The 17,068-nt window shown below is 42.2% G+C and overlaps 1 protein-coding gene across 1 annotated transcript in view; it reads right to left on the bottom strand.

The window, feature by feature from the left end:
* TRPC6 (transient receptor potential cation channel subfamily C member 6) overlaps nucleotides 1–17,068 on the bottom strand; it is a 107,487-nt gene that overhangs the window by 30,328 nt on the left and 60,091 nt on the right. The window contains exon 2 of the mRNA XM_075140098.1: nucleotides 10,664–11,438. Coding sequence (XP_074996199.1) covers nucleotides 10,664–11,438 — 775 coding nt within the window. The remainder of the gene's footprint in view (nucleotides 1–10,663; nucleotides 11,439–17,068) is intronic.

Below are 17,068 nucleotides of genomic sequence, written 5' to 3'. Positions count from 1 at the left end.
AGCTGTGTTTGAGTCATAAAAGATTAATATAGCTAGACAGATAGGGAGTTAGATGGAGATAGATATAGATGTGTATCTAAAGCTAAAAAATGTGTACAGATACATTGCCCTTGGCCTAGATCTTACAAGAGATTTACTCATACATGTGTCAACAACTTCTGATATTTTTGTGATCTCTGCTAATTTTAATGTCTTAAAAAGATGAAATTACTGTAAAATTTTTCCCAAACAAAAGAATGAAAAAATACCCAACCACCCCACACCATACAGGACTGCTCATGTAGTCTCTATTTCATATTCAAAGTAACTTTCTATGAATGCTTTTATTACAGTGACAGTCCCCCTCTTCTGGTCTGTTCTTCATAGCATTCCCCCTTCTCCCACTCTTAGTCTCTGCTTAGTCCCTTTTTCTTAATTACTTCCTTCATACTAACTGCCATCTAATGCACACCCTGGAAGAGAAACCATTATTTTGAGTATACAGAATACCCTAACTTATTTGCCAAGGGTGCACTTCATGCATGTTTGCGCTTTATTACCCACAACACCACAATACCAGTTTATTACCCACAACACCACAATACCAGTTTATTACTTTGATATATTAAAGGATTGCACCCAAGTTTTACGTTTCACTTTACTTAGACAGATGCAAACATTCATAGACAAATAGTTATAGACACTATTGTATGTCTACATAAAACTGCTAGTGATTTATTTTTTTAATAATGTAATGTAAGCAAGATAGCTCAGATCTGTCATAAAAGAGAAAGGAACTTTAATGTCATTTCTCTAGAAAGACAACAGAAGCTAAATACTAAAACTAACCATTTCATGACATGCTATATATTTTATTATTGTATTATTTATTTTCCCTCTCTTCAGAAGAATAACAATAGAGATTAACCAAAATCCTGACTTCTTGGCACTACAGAAAGACATTTTTTGAGGCTAATATATCACTTTCTGTTTGGCTTTCATTTTTGTAGCAGCAGCTAAGATTCAGTATTCAATCATTTTAATACATAAATGTCCTCTTCAAAGTTAAAGGAGAAGTAGCCATTTGAGACAAAGGAAAAACCTAGAGTCAATCTGTGCACCCTTGTGCGATTAGGTACCATGAACTGTTCCAAACTGGTATCTGACCCTTCAACACCAAACGAAAAAAGGAGTATTTTTCAATAAATTTAGGAACGAAGTAATTTGGCCTTCATAAGTAACTATTACAAAATATTGTAATATATTTGTAATATATTGGTATATGCGTATTTTCTGGTAGGAGATACGTATATACATGCACACTCACGCTCACTCTTCCTCAGCATTTTCCAGGTCTGGTGACTGAGACATGACATGGATTTTCAAAACAGTATGTGAGGAGACCATTACTCCACGGTGGAGTCCAATGCCTTTGGGTAGTCTCAAAACAAAAATCAGGTATGATAATTTATTCTAATGAATAATATGATTTTTTCTGAGTGTAGTCCTATTTACTGAAATGAATACTGAATGGGCACTTTTAAAAATAGCCAGATACCCCCATTCACATTCACACTTTGCAGAATTATCCCTTCTGAATTTAGGTTCTGTACACAGTATCACAGCATATTTTAGCAAATTCATCCATAAACTCCATCAATTCATTTTCTCATTTGCAAATGCAGTAAAACAGCTTCCCCTCCTGTGAAATATTGCCATAGCTGTGATCAGTGGTGGTAGCTGAGCTGAAATCTCCTCGGCGGTCAGGTTACAGCAAATAAGCTTTGGGGAAATCAAGCGGCGCCCAGCATCGCCGCCTCCGCCCCAGCCACGGCACAGGACGGTTGTAACACAGCAGAGTCAGCTGAAGGCAAGGCACGTCCCTGCTCCAGTTCACAGTTTGCTGTCTTGAGACATATTCCCTTATGAAGAATTTATCCTCTTAGGGAAGGTTATGGAGGACAGATGGAATGATAATGTCTTAAACTGCTATGGGAAGATTTGTCAGGGTCTGGACACAGGGAAGGTAGCTCTAGCCAGAGAACTTCATTCCTAAGAAATCAAGTGTGTTAACTTGCAGAGACTACGGCACAAGCTGCCTTTTGCCCCTTGTCTCCTTGGTCCACTTACATGTGTAGTGACAGCAAAAATGATTAATATGCTCTTCTTGCCATCTCAATGTCTCTCTGTCACACATGCACAAAACCTTCCCTCTCCCCTAGTCTCACATGTCTCTTACCACTAACGTGAGCCCAGGGAACGTGGTAATTTGTTTGGCTTAACTTATTTTTGAAAATGGCCAAAGGCGCGTGGATAATTCCATGAGTTCTCTGCAAATTGTAAACTTAATGAATTAAAAAAGCAGTCCTGTGAGACTTGAGAAGGTAGTTAGCAATTAAATTACAGTTGGAGGCTCTAAAAAGGATGAGTCCTTAATTCTGCAATAAAGCATGAGTGTGCTTTATTTTACGCATGTGACAATGTTGGTTCAGGGCTCCTCAGCAGTTCAGGAAAAACCCAATTTTGCCAAATTTTGCCACACCAAGGATGAGGGGGCAGCACTAGCTGCTCCCACCCTGCAAAAGGAAGGTGATGATTTGCGGTGAGTCCTGTGGGGGATGAGGAACCAGGGGAACAAGACGCTGGTGGCAGAGGAATGACAGGAGGTGTGGGGGTGATAGTGGCTGCTGCTGAGAGGGGTCACCCTGCCCTTTGTGTTAGGAGCAGCCACAGACTGTCTTGGCGTCCCGGGTAAGAGAGCAAGAGGGCCACAGTCACTCTGAAAACCTCCGCTGACCATGATTTGCCTTACTCTGACCGCATAAGCAGGAGAGCATGGCCAGGAGAGCAGGAGAGCATCACCACAGCCGTTTCTCCCGGAAGAAAGGGGCCTTCTCCACTCAGCGTCCTGTGACCAGTCACAGGCTCCTGCTGTCCCCCAGACTGTGCCCGGGATGAAAATGCTCTCAGGACACAGGCTGACACTGAACCCCAGAGATGAGATGGAGCAGTGCTCCAGACCACGTCCTGGTCCTGCTTAGTGAACTGTAGAGGCCAAGACCAGAAACACGGGTACTGCTATACGAGGATCTAGGATTTCACAGTGCCTTGTGAATGTAAGTGGGACCTAAATGTTGGATTTAGGCATCTTAGTAGGTAAACAAACACATTATTCCCCTTACAAAGGTGGTCCTTATTCCTTCGGTGCTTCAGGTCTTCTTCTCTAAAAGGTGATGTTAACTTTTCTCTAAGAAAGCTGACAATACCTGGGAGCTGACAAGACTGGGACCTGATTTCTGCAATGGGGGTTCTATAAATGAAAACAAACAGAAGATCAGACTGTGAGATGATAAATTGAATTTTCCTTCTCATCAGAAAAGCAAACTCAGATGATCTTCTCAGGGATGTTAATTTAGAGCAGAGAGTAACATATCTACATTTATTTTAAAAATACATTTTTCCACTCCATCCCATTAAACTATAAAACAGTCTGTTGCCATTACAGCTGCAGTGGACTTTGTACTACATGAAAATCTTATCCATTTTGAACAGCACTGGGCCACAGCTGTCCTCAAAACTCCAGGCCACATCTCTGCAGGACAACATTTGTCAGATATCATCTACATCCTTATGGACACAGTAGAGATATTAGCTCTAGGGTGGGCAAACAATTTTGATGACAGAAAATACGAGCGCAATCCCCCCAAATAAAAATATTCTATATAGTATCAAACATTGTAAAGCTGCACACTTAGCCATGTCATAAAAAGCTAAATTAAATGGCGTTCAGAAAATTCTGAAGATCTCAGAATTACTCAGGAAGCCTGAATTAGCTGTTTGCTTGGTACAGAAATATTCCTACACTATGCTTGATACATCTGTCCAGTTGACTTCCTTCAAAAGTCATCTTCCACTTTTTTCTGGATTTAGAATCATAGAATCATAGAATAGTTTGGGTTGGGGAGGTTTACACGGCACCGGGCCTGCTGGCGACGGACGGAGTTCAGCTGTCTCGCAGGGGGAAAAGGATTCTCGCGTGTGAGTTGGCCGGGCTCATCGAGAGGGCTTTAAACTAGATTCGAAGGGGGACGGGGATAAAACCAGGCTCTCTAGAGAAGAGCCTAGGGACCGCACGCCATTGTCGGGGGAGAAATCGGCAGCCCAGCTGAAGTGCATCTATACCAATGCACGCAGCATGGGCGGCAAACAGGAGGAGCTGGAAGCCATTGTGCAGCGGGGTAGCTATGACTTAGTCGCCATCACGGAAACGTGGTGGGATGAGTCTCACGACTGGAGTGCTGCAATGGACGGCTATAAGCTCTTCAGAAGGGACAGGCGAGGAAGGAGAGGCGGTGGAGTAGCCCTGTATGTTAGGGAATGCTTCGACTGTCTAGAGCTCGATGGTAGTGATGACGAGGTCGAGTGCTTGTGGGTAAGGATGAGGGGGAAGGCCAACAAGGCAGATATCCTGCTGGGAGTCTGTTATAGACCACCTAGCCAGGAAGAGGAGGCAGACGAAATATTCTACCAGAGGCTGGCAGAAGTCTCCCAGTCGCTAGCCCTTGTTCTCATGGGGGACTTCAACTTTCCGGATGTCTGCTGGAAATACCACACGGCAGAGAGGAAACAGTCGAGGAGGTTCCTGGAGTGTGTGGAGGATAACTTCCTGACGCAGCTGGTAAGCGAGCCCACCAGGGGAGATGCCTCGCTTGACCTGCTGTTCACGAACAGCGAAGGGCTGGTGGGAGATGTGGTGGTCGGAGGCCGGCTTGGGCTTAGCGACCATGAAATGGTAGAATTTTCGATACTTGGTGAAGTAAAGAGGGGGGCCAGCAAAACCGCTACCATGGACTTCCGGCGGGCGGACTTTGGCCTGCTCAGGACACTGGTCGAGAGGGTCCCTTGGGAGACAGTCCTGAAGGGCAAAGGGGTCCAGGAAGGCTGGACGTTCTTCAAGAAGGAAGTCTTAAAGGCGCAGGAGCGGGCTGTCCCCATGTGTCGAAAGAAGAACGGGCGGGGAAGGCGACCGGCCTGGCTGAACGGGGAGCTCTGGCTGGGACTCAGGGAAAAAAGGAGAGTTTATCACTTGTGGAGGAAGGGTCAGGCAACTCAGGAAGAGTACAGGGATCGCGTTAGGTCGTGCAGAGAGGAAATTAGAAAGGCAAAAGCCCGGCTAGAACTCAACCTGGCCACTGTCGTGAGAGACAACAAAAAATGCTTTTATAAGTATGTTAATGACAAAAGGAGAGCCAAGGAGAATCTCCATCCTCTATTGGATGCGGAGGGGAACGTTGCCACCAAGGACGAGGAAAAGGCTGAGGTACTCAACGCCTTCTTTGCCTCAGTCTTTAGTAGTCAGAGTGGTTATCCTCAGGGTACTCAGCCCCCTGAGTTGGAAGACAGGGACGACGAGCAGGATAAACCCCCCATAATTCAAGAGGATGAAGTTCATGACCTGCTATGCCACCTGGACGTTCACAAGTCTATGGGGCCGGATGGGATCCACCCGAGGGTACTGAGGGAGCTGGCGGAGGAGCTTGCCGAGCCGCTCTCCATCATTTACCAGCAGTCCTGGTTAACTGGGGAGGTCCCGGATGACTGGAGGCTCGCCAATGTGACTCCCATCTACAAGAAGGGCCGGAGGGAGGATCCGGGGAACTACAGACCAGTCAGTCTGACCTCGGTGCCGGGGAAGATCATGGAGCGGTTGGTTTTGAGGGTGCGCACGAGCCATGTCCGGGACAACCAGGGGATCAGGCCCAGCCAGCACGGGTTCATGGAAGGCAGGTCCTGCTTGACCAACCTGATCTCCTTCTATGACCAGGTGACCCGCCTAGTGGATGAGGGAAAGGCAGTGGATGTGGTCTACTTGGACTTCAGTAAGGTCTTTGACACTGTCTCCCACAGCATTCTCCTAGAGAAGCTGGCGGCTCACGGCCTAGACAGGTACACTCTTCGCTGGGTAAAAAACCGGCTGGACGGCTGAGCCCAGAGCGTTGTGGTGAACGGAGTTAAATCCAGTTGGCGGCCGGTCACAAGCGGTGTTCCCCAGGGCTCAGTACTGGGGCCGGTCCTGTTCAATATCTTCATCAATGATCTGGACGAGGGGATCGAGTGCTCCCTCAGTAAGTTTGCAGATGACACCAAGTTGGGCGGGAGTGTTGATCTGCTGGAGGGCAGGAAGGCTCTGCAGAGGGACCTGGACAGGCTGGATCGATGGGCCGAGGCCAACTGTATGAGATTCAACAAGGCCAAGTGCCGGGTCCTGCACTTCGGCCACAACAACCCCAGGCAACGCTACAGGCTTGGGGAAGAGTGGCTGGAAAGCTGCCCGGAGGAAAAGGACCTGGGGGTGCTGGTTGACAGCCGGCTGAACATGAGCCGGCAGTGTGCCCAGGTGGCCAAGAAGGCCAACGGCATCCTGGCCTGTATCAGAAATAGTGTGGCCAGCAGGAGTAGGGAGGTGATCGTGCCCCTGTACTCGGCACTGGTGAGGCCGCACCTCGAATCCTGTGTTCAGTTTTGGGCCCCTCACTACAAGAAGGACATGGAGGTGCTGGAGCGTGTCCAGAGGAGGGCAACGAAGCTGGTGAAGGGCCTGGAGCACAAGTCTTATGAGGAGCGGCTGAGGGAACTGGGGTTGTTTAGCCTGGAGAAGAGGAGGCTGAGGGGAGACCTCATCGCGCTCTACAACTACCTGAAAGGAGGTTGTAGCGAGGTAGGGGTTGGTCTCTTCTGCCAAGTAACTAGCGATAGGACAAGAGGAAATGGCCTCAAGTTGCGCCAAGGGAGGTTTAGATTGAACATTAGGAAAAACTTCTTTACTGAAAGAGTGGTCAGACCTTGGAACAGGCTGCCCAGGGAAGTGGTGGAGTCACCATCCCTGGAGGTATTTAAAAGACGTGTAGATGAGGCCCTTAGGGACATGGTGTAGTGGGCATGGTGGTGTTGGGTTGACGGTTGGACACGATGATCTTAGAGGTCTTTTCCAACCTGTATAAAAAAGAAAAAGAAAAAAAAAAAAAAAAAAAAAGGAAGGGACCTTTAAAGGTCATCTAGTCCAACCCCCCTGCCATGGGCAGGGACATTTTCAACTCGATCAGGTTGCTTAGCGCCCCGTCCAACCTGACCTTGAATGTTTCCAGGGATGGGGCATCTACCACCACTCTGGGCAACCTGTTCCAGCATCTCACCACCCTCATCATAAAAAATTTCTTCCTTACATCCAACCCAAACCTACCCCCTTTTCAGTTTAAAACCATTGCCCCTTGTCCTTGTCACTACAGACCCTGGTAAAAAGTCTCTCTCTGCCTTTCTTATAAGCCCGCCTCTATATCTTGAAAGGCCACAATAAGGTCTCCCCGGAGCCTTCTCTTCTCCAGGCTGAATAACCCCAACTCTCTCAGCCTTTCCTCACAGGAGAGGCGTTCCATCCTTCTGATCATTTTCGTGGCCCTCCTCTGGACCCGCTCCAACAGGTCCATTTCTTTCCTGTGCTGAGGGCTCCAGAGCTGGACACAGTACTCCAGGCTGGGTGTCACCAGAGACTCCTAACAAAGAATCATCATCCAAATCACTTGTAAACACAATATCTGCAACCAAACGTAACAGGCATGTAATGCTAGATACCACCACTACAGAGGACTGAAGTAAAGAAAGAAGTTTTTTCCAGAGAATAGTGGTTTCCACTGATTATGGCATTTCCTATTTTGCATGAATCACAGTTTCATGGTCAGTGTTCTCTCTAACCTTAACTGATGGTGTAAGACAGGAGAGAGAAGTAATTTATAAGATAGTCACAAAGCAACCAGCATCACAGTTCAGCATCAACCCTTTCCATTGCCTCTGAGGAAGACCTGGGAATCGTCTGTGCCACTGGTTGCTGTAGGCACCCACTAGGAAGCTCCCTTGCAACAGTACCTCATCAGCACTATAAAATAGGTGACTTTTAAAACAGGGTATTACTAGAAAGTTCAATTTTCATTTACACAAGGTTTTAAATACTTTAAATGGCTCAGGGAAACCCTAGGTGGAGCTAAAGATTTGCCATGTCCAGCTAATCTATGCACTAAAAATATACTTGTTTTGATTACACTAGGACATGTAACACATTTTTATGAAAACCACATTTTTACGGAGGGACTACACTATCCAGGTGATTGTAGCAACTCCTGAAATAAAGTAAGGGTAACAATTTTTAGATAAATTGCTGCAAGCAGGGATATGAGCTTACAGGAGCACAAACAAGCCCAGACTCAGTAAAGACGATTGCGTCCATTTCCTGCAGCTTGTACACACAACCTTTGTACTGCCTGCACTGAACCTAGGCCAGGTATTTCTCAGACAAGCCCCCAGCCTGTCTGGATATTGTAAATGTCATCACTTGTCAATAGTGTAAATGTTAACTCTCATCAATGCACGTATAAATGTACTCCCTTGTCTTTAACATTTATCCAGAACCACCACATGATTTTAATACCTACAAAAATGTTCCCAAAAGACCTTATGTTGCCAGCCGCCTACTCCTCGTGAAACCTTAAATTAAGGGAGAGTTAAATTTCCATGTTGCTTTGCGCTCCTGCTTCTCATTGTTCCTCTTCACCTTTACTCTACTCCAAAGAGTATGTACGTCCCCAGCGGAGCTTGGCTTATTAACACTCGGCAATATGGAGCTGCTCTGTCTCTCGTTTCTGCTGAAGGACAGTACCTCAAAACCTCTGTTGCAATTCTTTATACAACACTACCCTACAAGTAGAGCTCTAATTTTTTGCAACTGAGCCAAAAGAGTAACTATAAAACCAAAAGTCACTCAGGATTGAGCCAGGTCACGCTGAGGAAGGACCTCCTCACGGCACACCAGGGCAGGCTGCAGAAGCGTGCTTTCTGAACCAGCCCACCTTTTCTCACCTATGTGCTCCACTCCCTGCCCTGGTGGCACCAGGGACAAATACTGAGCTCCCAGTTCACCTCGCCAGTTGTGTACTGCAGCATACATTTGAAGGACACTTCTTGCTGACAGTTCCAGATGGTGATTTTATTTATCTTTATCATAATCTTAGCTTGTATCACTCCAACTGTGGTAAACGGAGCTATACAGTCCCTACAAATCAGACATGCTATTTATCTCAACATAGCTGTGAACTTAACAGGCTGCATTTATGGTGTATGAAAAATGTTTTTCTGTTCTGTTCTAAATTTATTCCCCTTTAAGTTAATCAAGTCCTTTTGTTCACATCTTCAGCAGCTGCTAAAGAGAAAGAAACAAGAGTATGTTTAAATACCCTTCTCTGAACTGTACATGAAAGCCCTGGATGAAATCTCAGTCCACTGAGGTCCTAAGGATTTATGCCAGGGACTTCATGGGGTAGACTTTCATCTTCTCAGAATTTGGTCTTACTGATATAAAATAAAAATTCTCCCCTGCTCCTATTCCAGCTGTTTAGCTGCTGTTTTTAAGAACTCCTTGCACATTCCTCCTCCAAGAAATATTTCAGCTCCTTACAACAGATTGGTGCCACAAAGGTACACCTAGGAGAATGAGACAGGAGTAATAAATTCAGAATTGCAGCATCTCAGCTTAGGTTGGCTGAGCAGAAACGGGTTCACGGCCTTGAGAACTGTGCCACTGCTAAGATTAACATTAAATATTGATCATGGCAACTTCAAACTCTTCCTAACACAATGTTGGAAATTATTCTCTTACTGCTTTGGAGGGGGTTTGATCTCCTGCTAGTGAAATCTAGATATCTTGCTCTGTCACAGCAGTATCATATACTAGCATCTGCTTTCAACAGGGTCCCATAAGCTAAAACCAGTCCAAGTGATTTTAGCTAACCTAAGTCATAATTAACACTGCCTATGTTTGCATAAGGCCTGGTTTTGCATTTACTGAGGGCAAAAAGCTTACATTCTTACCATCTTAACACAAATAAACTATGGTAAACATTTTTGTTGGTTGTGCACCATTGTATCTACATAATAAATAAAAAAAAATTCATCCTTCAAGGATCTAAGGGGCCTTGAATCCCTGGGTCTCAACTATTTTTTTTTTTTTTTCAAAATCATGCATTTTTGTAACATTAAAAATTCTATATAACACTGAAAAAGTCTTTAACTTCACAGAGTTCACATATAACCAGGCACAAATAAGTTAAAAAGAGGAAGAGGTTAGTAGAAACACCAGAGAAAAGCAACACGTGAAAAAAGGACAAGCATGACATTTTTAGAGTCCTTTAGTAAATAACTGTAAAACATTGTCAGAAGTGAGCAAGCTTTCAGTCCAACTACGAGAAAATAATGAGAATGTATGAGGGTTTAGTAGAACCATGCAATTTGTCTTGCATAAATGACCAAACTATCCCATTTCAGTCTCCTCTTTCGCCTGTCCTCGGCCAGCTTCACTCAGGGGTTTGAAGATAGTCCCTTGCTATCCTGCCTGATAGGAAGTGGAAAATTAGTTCCCTGGCATCTTCTACACAAGCAGCACGAATTACAATCAGCACAGAGCAATAAGACGTCACCAAAGACTTAAATCTCCCAGTCATTAAACAATTGTACATTTTCCCACATTATCCTGCTGATTTGTGAAGATGATGCTAGTCTCTTACTGTTCAAGGATGGGAGAAAGACCTTTGATTGAACTTTGCAATTCTGTGTCTGTCAGAATCGGTATCCTTCTACTCACCTTAAACTCTTTTTCAATGTTGGCAAGCACGGCCAACTCATTGCTGAGCTCTAAGGCAGTCATTACAGGGTCTTCACTGGACAAAGACAGATAAGCAGGGCTGGCCAGACCTTTGTAGGCATTGATTCTGGACCTAGAATGGCTGAAAGAGTCATGCTTTTGTTTCTGATTGCATTCACTGCACTTGCAGAAATAGTCATGCGGCCTATCGATCCGAGCTCCTTTTCTCAGCAGGGTGTGGACAATCTCATACTCATGGCAGTGAGCAGCTAGAATGATTGGTGTAACATCATGGGAAAACCGTGTGCCATCTTCATCGTATGCATAGAAGTCATCGTGCTGGAGCTCTGACTGGCTAGGACTCAATGCAAGCCTCTTGCCTTCGGCAAATGCGGGATGGTTTAGGATGGCTTCCACTATCCGAACATAACCTTTGCTAATAGCCAAAAGCAAGGCATCTCCAACCCGAGACAGGTTCTCCTTCTTCAGCAGAAGTTCTGTGATCTCCAGGTGCTCATTGGCAACTGCTAGCTGCAGGGCGTTCTGCCCCATATAGTCCACACAGTTCACATTGAGTGAGGGACATTCTTCCAGCATTTTGCGAATCACTGGAATATTTCCATATTCTGCTGCATCCAAAAAGCGCTCCTCCTCAAGAGAAAGACTTGTTGAGTGGTCATTAAACATATACGCTGGCCCTCGACTGGCCTGCCTCCTCCCCTTCTCCCGGAGAATGGTCTGCCGTCGTAGCGCTAGTCTATTCTCGTTGCTTCGGCTGTGCAGAAATAGAGAAATTATTAGTTCTATTGTACACAAAGGCATATACATTTTAAATAATAATTAATAAAAATATTTTAATCATTTATCTGCTGAATATTTTTAATGCAGCAGGAAGACCAGAAACCCTGGCTTTGATGCACTTTCTAACCACTGTCGCTACACAGCCCTGGAATCAGTAGCCAGCTACATTTTATTTCAACAAGAAAAAGCCCTAGTCAATCATAATTTAAGACTAAATTTTTTTCCCTATTTCGTCCTCCAAAGCATAACTTTTAGTGAAGCTGGATTGTGCTTCATATTACATAAGTAGAATAGTAGTTTTAAAGGTGAGGTTCTTCCTCAGGTTTACTGAAATCCCTCTCTGTTTTTCCAGCACTCTTCTATCCAAATTTCTCAGCATCATTTGGTATCCCACACATCCCCCTGATATGTACGGTCACTTCATGAAAAAAGCGCTTCCTATTTTAACCTAGAAAAGAAGAAAGTATTATAACATTTTTACATGCCAAGATCTCACTTTCTGATTACAAGAATATTTTCAACAGAAAACATTCAACTAAGTTTGAGAATTGCTTCAAGAGCGAAACTATGTTTTCTCTGGATGAATGTACTACTTTCTGACACCTCTGCTAGATCTAGCAGATATTTTGAAGGACTTCACTGGAACAACTGAGTATGAAAAAAAAGAACATCAGATCTCAAGTTCATTGTTTAAATATATATTTTAAATACAAAGATGACCTGGAGAATGGTGATAACATGCAATGACTGCCTCGGTCCAGAGACAGCTGGTAGCAACAGCACAATGCAGTGAGAATAGCCCACATCTGCTCAGCTAGTAGGAGGAGTCCCGGTGACACCACATGAGCCCAGGTGCTCTCAGGTGGCCCTTCTGAAAGCCACCATCCCCTCAGGATGCCATTCACCCAAAGCTCTTTACATGGTCTACTTTGGTGCTAAGTCACAGCTCAGAGTGAAGACAAGTCACGGTGTGAAAGGAGTCAGCAGTCGCGGGATGAGGGACACGGGATTGCAGAGCACAGCAGTGCACAAACATGGAAACTCTCTAAATTTCCTTCTGCCTCAGAAAAGCAAGCAGGCTGACTTCACTTGCTCTTATTATTCTTATTGCCATCACTACTTTGGCCGCTATCTAGCTTACGTTTTGGATCTGGTTTCTCCTCTTCACCCTGCTGATGTTTTTCTGACATCTATAATTGAATGCTCAGTTATAAATTGAATCTGTACAAGATAAAAGCATATCGGCTACATTGTATGACATCTGTTACTCCCCATCTCCACCATCCTTTTCATTATTACAGTTCATAACCTTGATATCCTATTTATTCGTCCACTCAGTGGCTTGTCACCAAATCCTGCCAATTCTTGCTTCATGATAGCTCTGAAATGTTGTCCGTTCTTCTACTTCTACTACTGAAACCCTCAGTCATTCCTCACGTCTTATATTAATTATTAATTACTTAATAATTATTTAATTATCAAAACATAAAGTGAACCATAGCAAAGCTAAGTTTGCTGAGGAATGCTACAAAATATGCTACATTCTTTTTAACAAGAAGAAAATCTAATTCATGACTGCATTATTTCAGTCAACTAAGATCCCAATCCTCAATAGAAATTCAATTGCAAATCATTTTCTCTCCCAGAATTACTCTGCTAAACTACATAATATTCACTACAACTTCATCTTTTTTCTTTTTGAATGGTAGCTTAATGATTCTTTACATCCATACGCTCAAACACTTCACTATTTTCACTATTTTCAGTATTTCCCACAAAATAATAACCATGAGCAATATTTTATTCATTAAATACTTACTAACGAATATGAATTTAAGTATTTAAATGACAGCAAAAAAATCAGTCCTTTGTGACTCAAAATGTCTTCACAAAAAGTAACATTACAAGATATTATTTCTTCTAGATTGTTTATATTTAACTTTAGTACAAATTTCCATTTTGCCTCTTGCCTCCTCAGTTCCAGAGATACAGTCCTCTGCAGCACTGGAAATGCTTCAAATTGCCAAAGTCTTAAATCTAAAAGGACAAATTTTTTGCAAGATAATCACAAGCATGGAATGTGGAATATATCAAAATTGATAACTATAACATTGTTCAATATGAAGACAGTACTACTACTGTGCTACAATGGCAAGTTTACAGTTTTAGTTTGGACTATGTCTATCATTTCATGATATGGAATAAAGTTCGATCCCATCCTCTTCTACTCCTGAAGATCTCTACAAAGGCTGTCTCAGTTACTGTGGGTTCAAAACATATGAGAGAATATCAGTATATGCTAATGTCTTATAGGTGAATAAGCTATATGGCTGGTTGAAATTTTTCCATGCATATTTCCAGATATTTTAAAAGAAAAATATATTTATAATTGTTGAAAAGACAGCCTTTGGAGAGGTTTCATAGAAAACATAGAAAACTGAAAGAATGAAAATGTTACTGGCATTGGCGACAATATTGGTGCCAAAACCTGAAATTCACTAAATAGAAGCCAGTCTTTTGATATACCTACAAGTGTTTAACTGGAAATGCGTGTGCTAAATTGGAACAGGGATGAAATGGTAGAAAGGAGAGATCACAGCAGCGAAAGCAGACGCCAGACTGCCCAGTTGTGAAAGTTATACCTTAACAGACTGTAACGGGGTTCTGAAAAGTTTCTTAAAAGATGGAATATGACAGTGTATTGGTAGGCTGAAAATCATCTGGGAGACAGGAAAGAGAAGGAAGTTAAGACAAGATGAGAGGGAAAAAATGAGAAAGAAAAGAATGTAAGGGGGAATTTTAAAACCTGCTGGGTGTTAAGGTTTATGCACTGAATCACTTTTAAGAGATGACCATAGCAGGACCATAGGGAGACAAGATCCTTAATTTCCACAGCAGAGTTAGTTCTCAAAAAATAAAGGACTTAAATACCCCAATGAAGTTAATCCTACAGTCAAGGGTTTAAAATTGGGCTGTATGTTTCTTGCGTTTTATAGCTTCCTGGAAAAAAGAGGCTTAGTGTAATAATCATAAAATTTTGAGAAAAAATGTTTAGTTGATTCTGATCAACTGATCAGAACTGATTTTCATTCACCATTGCCCTTGCATATCCCAATGGTGCAATGCTTGGAAAAAAAAAACATTTTTATAGTGAAATGAACTAGAGCTAGCGTAAAAACAAACAATACATATTGTAATTACACATCTTGTACATGTATGCTTCTACCAAATTTAATTAAACATGATTTGGTTTTAGAGCTTAACTGATAAAAATTAAAGCTTCTCTTATAACAAATTTATAAAAAAAAGGATACAAAAACTTTGACTGTACTACTTTTAAGACTTTTTACAAAGGTGATGTCATGGCAGTTCACTGAATTGTGAATTGCCACTCCTTCTTAGGAGATATTTGGGAAAGCAAGTATACCTGTGTTGGACAGTTGTCAGTAAAATAAATTAATGTTTTTTAATTATTCTTTTATTCTACTGCATTTTTAATGAACAATCATATTGTGACCGATGCATACTGCTTTGCCCTTTTGGCATTCTATAGTTGAGTGTATAAATGCAAGAAGTTAGGAAAATCATCATAGGAGGCAGCCCTAAACAAACAGGAAGAATAAAGCACGGTTTGGTCAAAACCAGCATTTCTAGATGAAATATAGATAAGAAAGGTGACATTTAAAGTGATTACTTTAAAAAGTAATACCTTTTATATCAGTTTAGAAAAATAGAGCAAACTTACAAGATTTAACACATACATACAGGAAAACTAGGGTAAATATAAAAATAAAAACATACAGCGTTTTTCTTCCACAATTCATAAGATTTGTATTTATTACTAATAAAAAAGTTTGCTTTCAAAATGAATTTACACCTAGAACTAAATATTGCCCTGCTGGCATTTAAATATTTTGCGTTTTTTGAAAGAAGAGGAAATGTTTCTCTACTAACAATTTGGAAAAACTATTTATTACAAAATATCAAATGATTAAATTTATTATGATATGTAATAGTTACAGGTAGCTACACCTGTGCTTGCATCATTTAGATTGCTTTGATATTATATAGTCAACTGTTTATTTGATTTATATTTGACTTGTGTCTCCTGTTCCTACGTCTTTTACAGGAGAAGCTATAATGCTGTTTGGATTCCACAGGGCTAAGCAATTTAGGGTAGCAAAAGGTGAAAACATCCACCTCTATCTGAGAAGTCACTGTGCGATTTAGCTCTTGACTTGAATAAACCGTTACAGTCAGGTTTTTTTGGAGTACCAGTTGCTCAGTTTCTCTTTAAGTTGTTTTATGTCAAATGTAAGCTCTATCAAAATAACAAAATGCAAGTTTTATTATTCAAAGGAATGGTACTTCTTTTCAGTGTTTGCCATGGAGTCAGAGAGCTCCAACTGAAATGGAATAGCAGGACACATTCTGCAGCAGTTAATCACATATCACGTAGGTTTGAGTTTCCAGTCCAATTAATGAAATTAAAGTAAAAAATTCTATTATATTCTGATCAGTGCTGAAGCTATTAAGCCCCTTCCATAGTTCTTTACTCTGCTCAATAAAATCCATTAGAGGTGTTAACATTTTCTCAGTGCAAGTTCTGCAGCTGACTCAACTGGCAGTAGAAGCAGGCAATGAGTATAGTAACCAGTGTCTATCATGTGCTGATCTTTAAGCTATTTCTTGCATTTAGCAAAGGAAAAGCTTTGAGAGATTTTAATTAACACAAGCAGATGTCAGCATATCAGCTGCTATAAGTGTCCTTACCTGTACTTCTGCGATTTCCCTCTCCATGGCCTCTTCAGACATTAAGATGTGATGACCATCTTCTAACAAAAGTCACTGCAGTATCTCTCACCTTAGAAATTCCCAGAGCATCCGTGCTCCCTCTACCATATTTCACCTCAATCCATTCTAAAGACCCAAACCACCATGTTTTAAGAAATATTTATTGTTTTGCGCCAACTGGTACCATGGTTCCATCTCCCTCAATCCTTACTCCTTCATTTTCTCTGCCATTCCTTACATATGCTGTGTACATGAAAGCTCCTCCCGCTACTATCTACTATCCAAAAAGCCATGCTGCATCTCCTACATAGCAAGGGAAGTGTTCGCAAAGACTAAGTTCAGTTTAATGAGGTTAATCTCTCCAATTCCTACAGTCAGTAAAGGCAAACAGACACCATGAGACCAGGATTCAGAGCAGGAACTCCATCTCTTTGTAGATTATTTACCGTGTATAGGATGGTTAGCATCATTAACATAACAGTAACTATGTTATGTTTATGTTTGCCTAAGATAAATAGCCTAAATTCCCCACACCTGCTCAACTCATGATAATAACACATCTATACTGTTTATTCTTATCCTTCTGATTCTCACTTCTGGCAGAAACATTGAGATGATACGTATGCATGCAAAGATGGAGTTAGTAAAGCCAAAGTTCAGCTGGAGTTAAAAGCAGCAAAGGATGTGAAACCAGCAAAAAATGTCTTCTGAAAGTACACTATAAGCAGAACGAAGGCTAAGGAAATTCATGTGGACCCACTGACCAAGGACACAGGTGAGACCGAGGTACTCAATAATTTCCTTGCCTCA

The sequence above is a fragment of the Calonectris borealis genome, chromosome 1 (assembly GCF_964195595.1).
Source record: "Calonectris borealis chromosome 1, bCalBor7.hap1.2, whole genome shotgun sequence".
Classification (NCBI taxonomy): Eukaryota; Metazoa; Chordata; class Aves; order Procellariiformes; family Procellariidae; genus Calonectris; species Calonectris borealis.
This window is presented reverse-complemented; position numbering and strand designations above follow the sequence as displayed.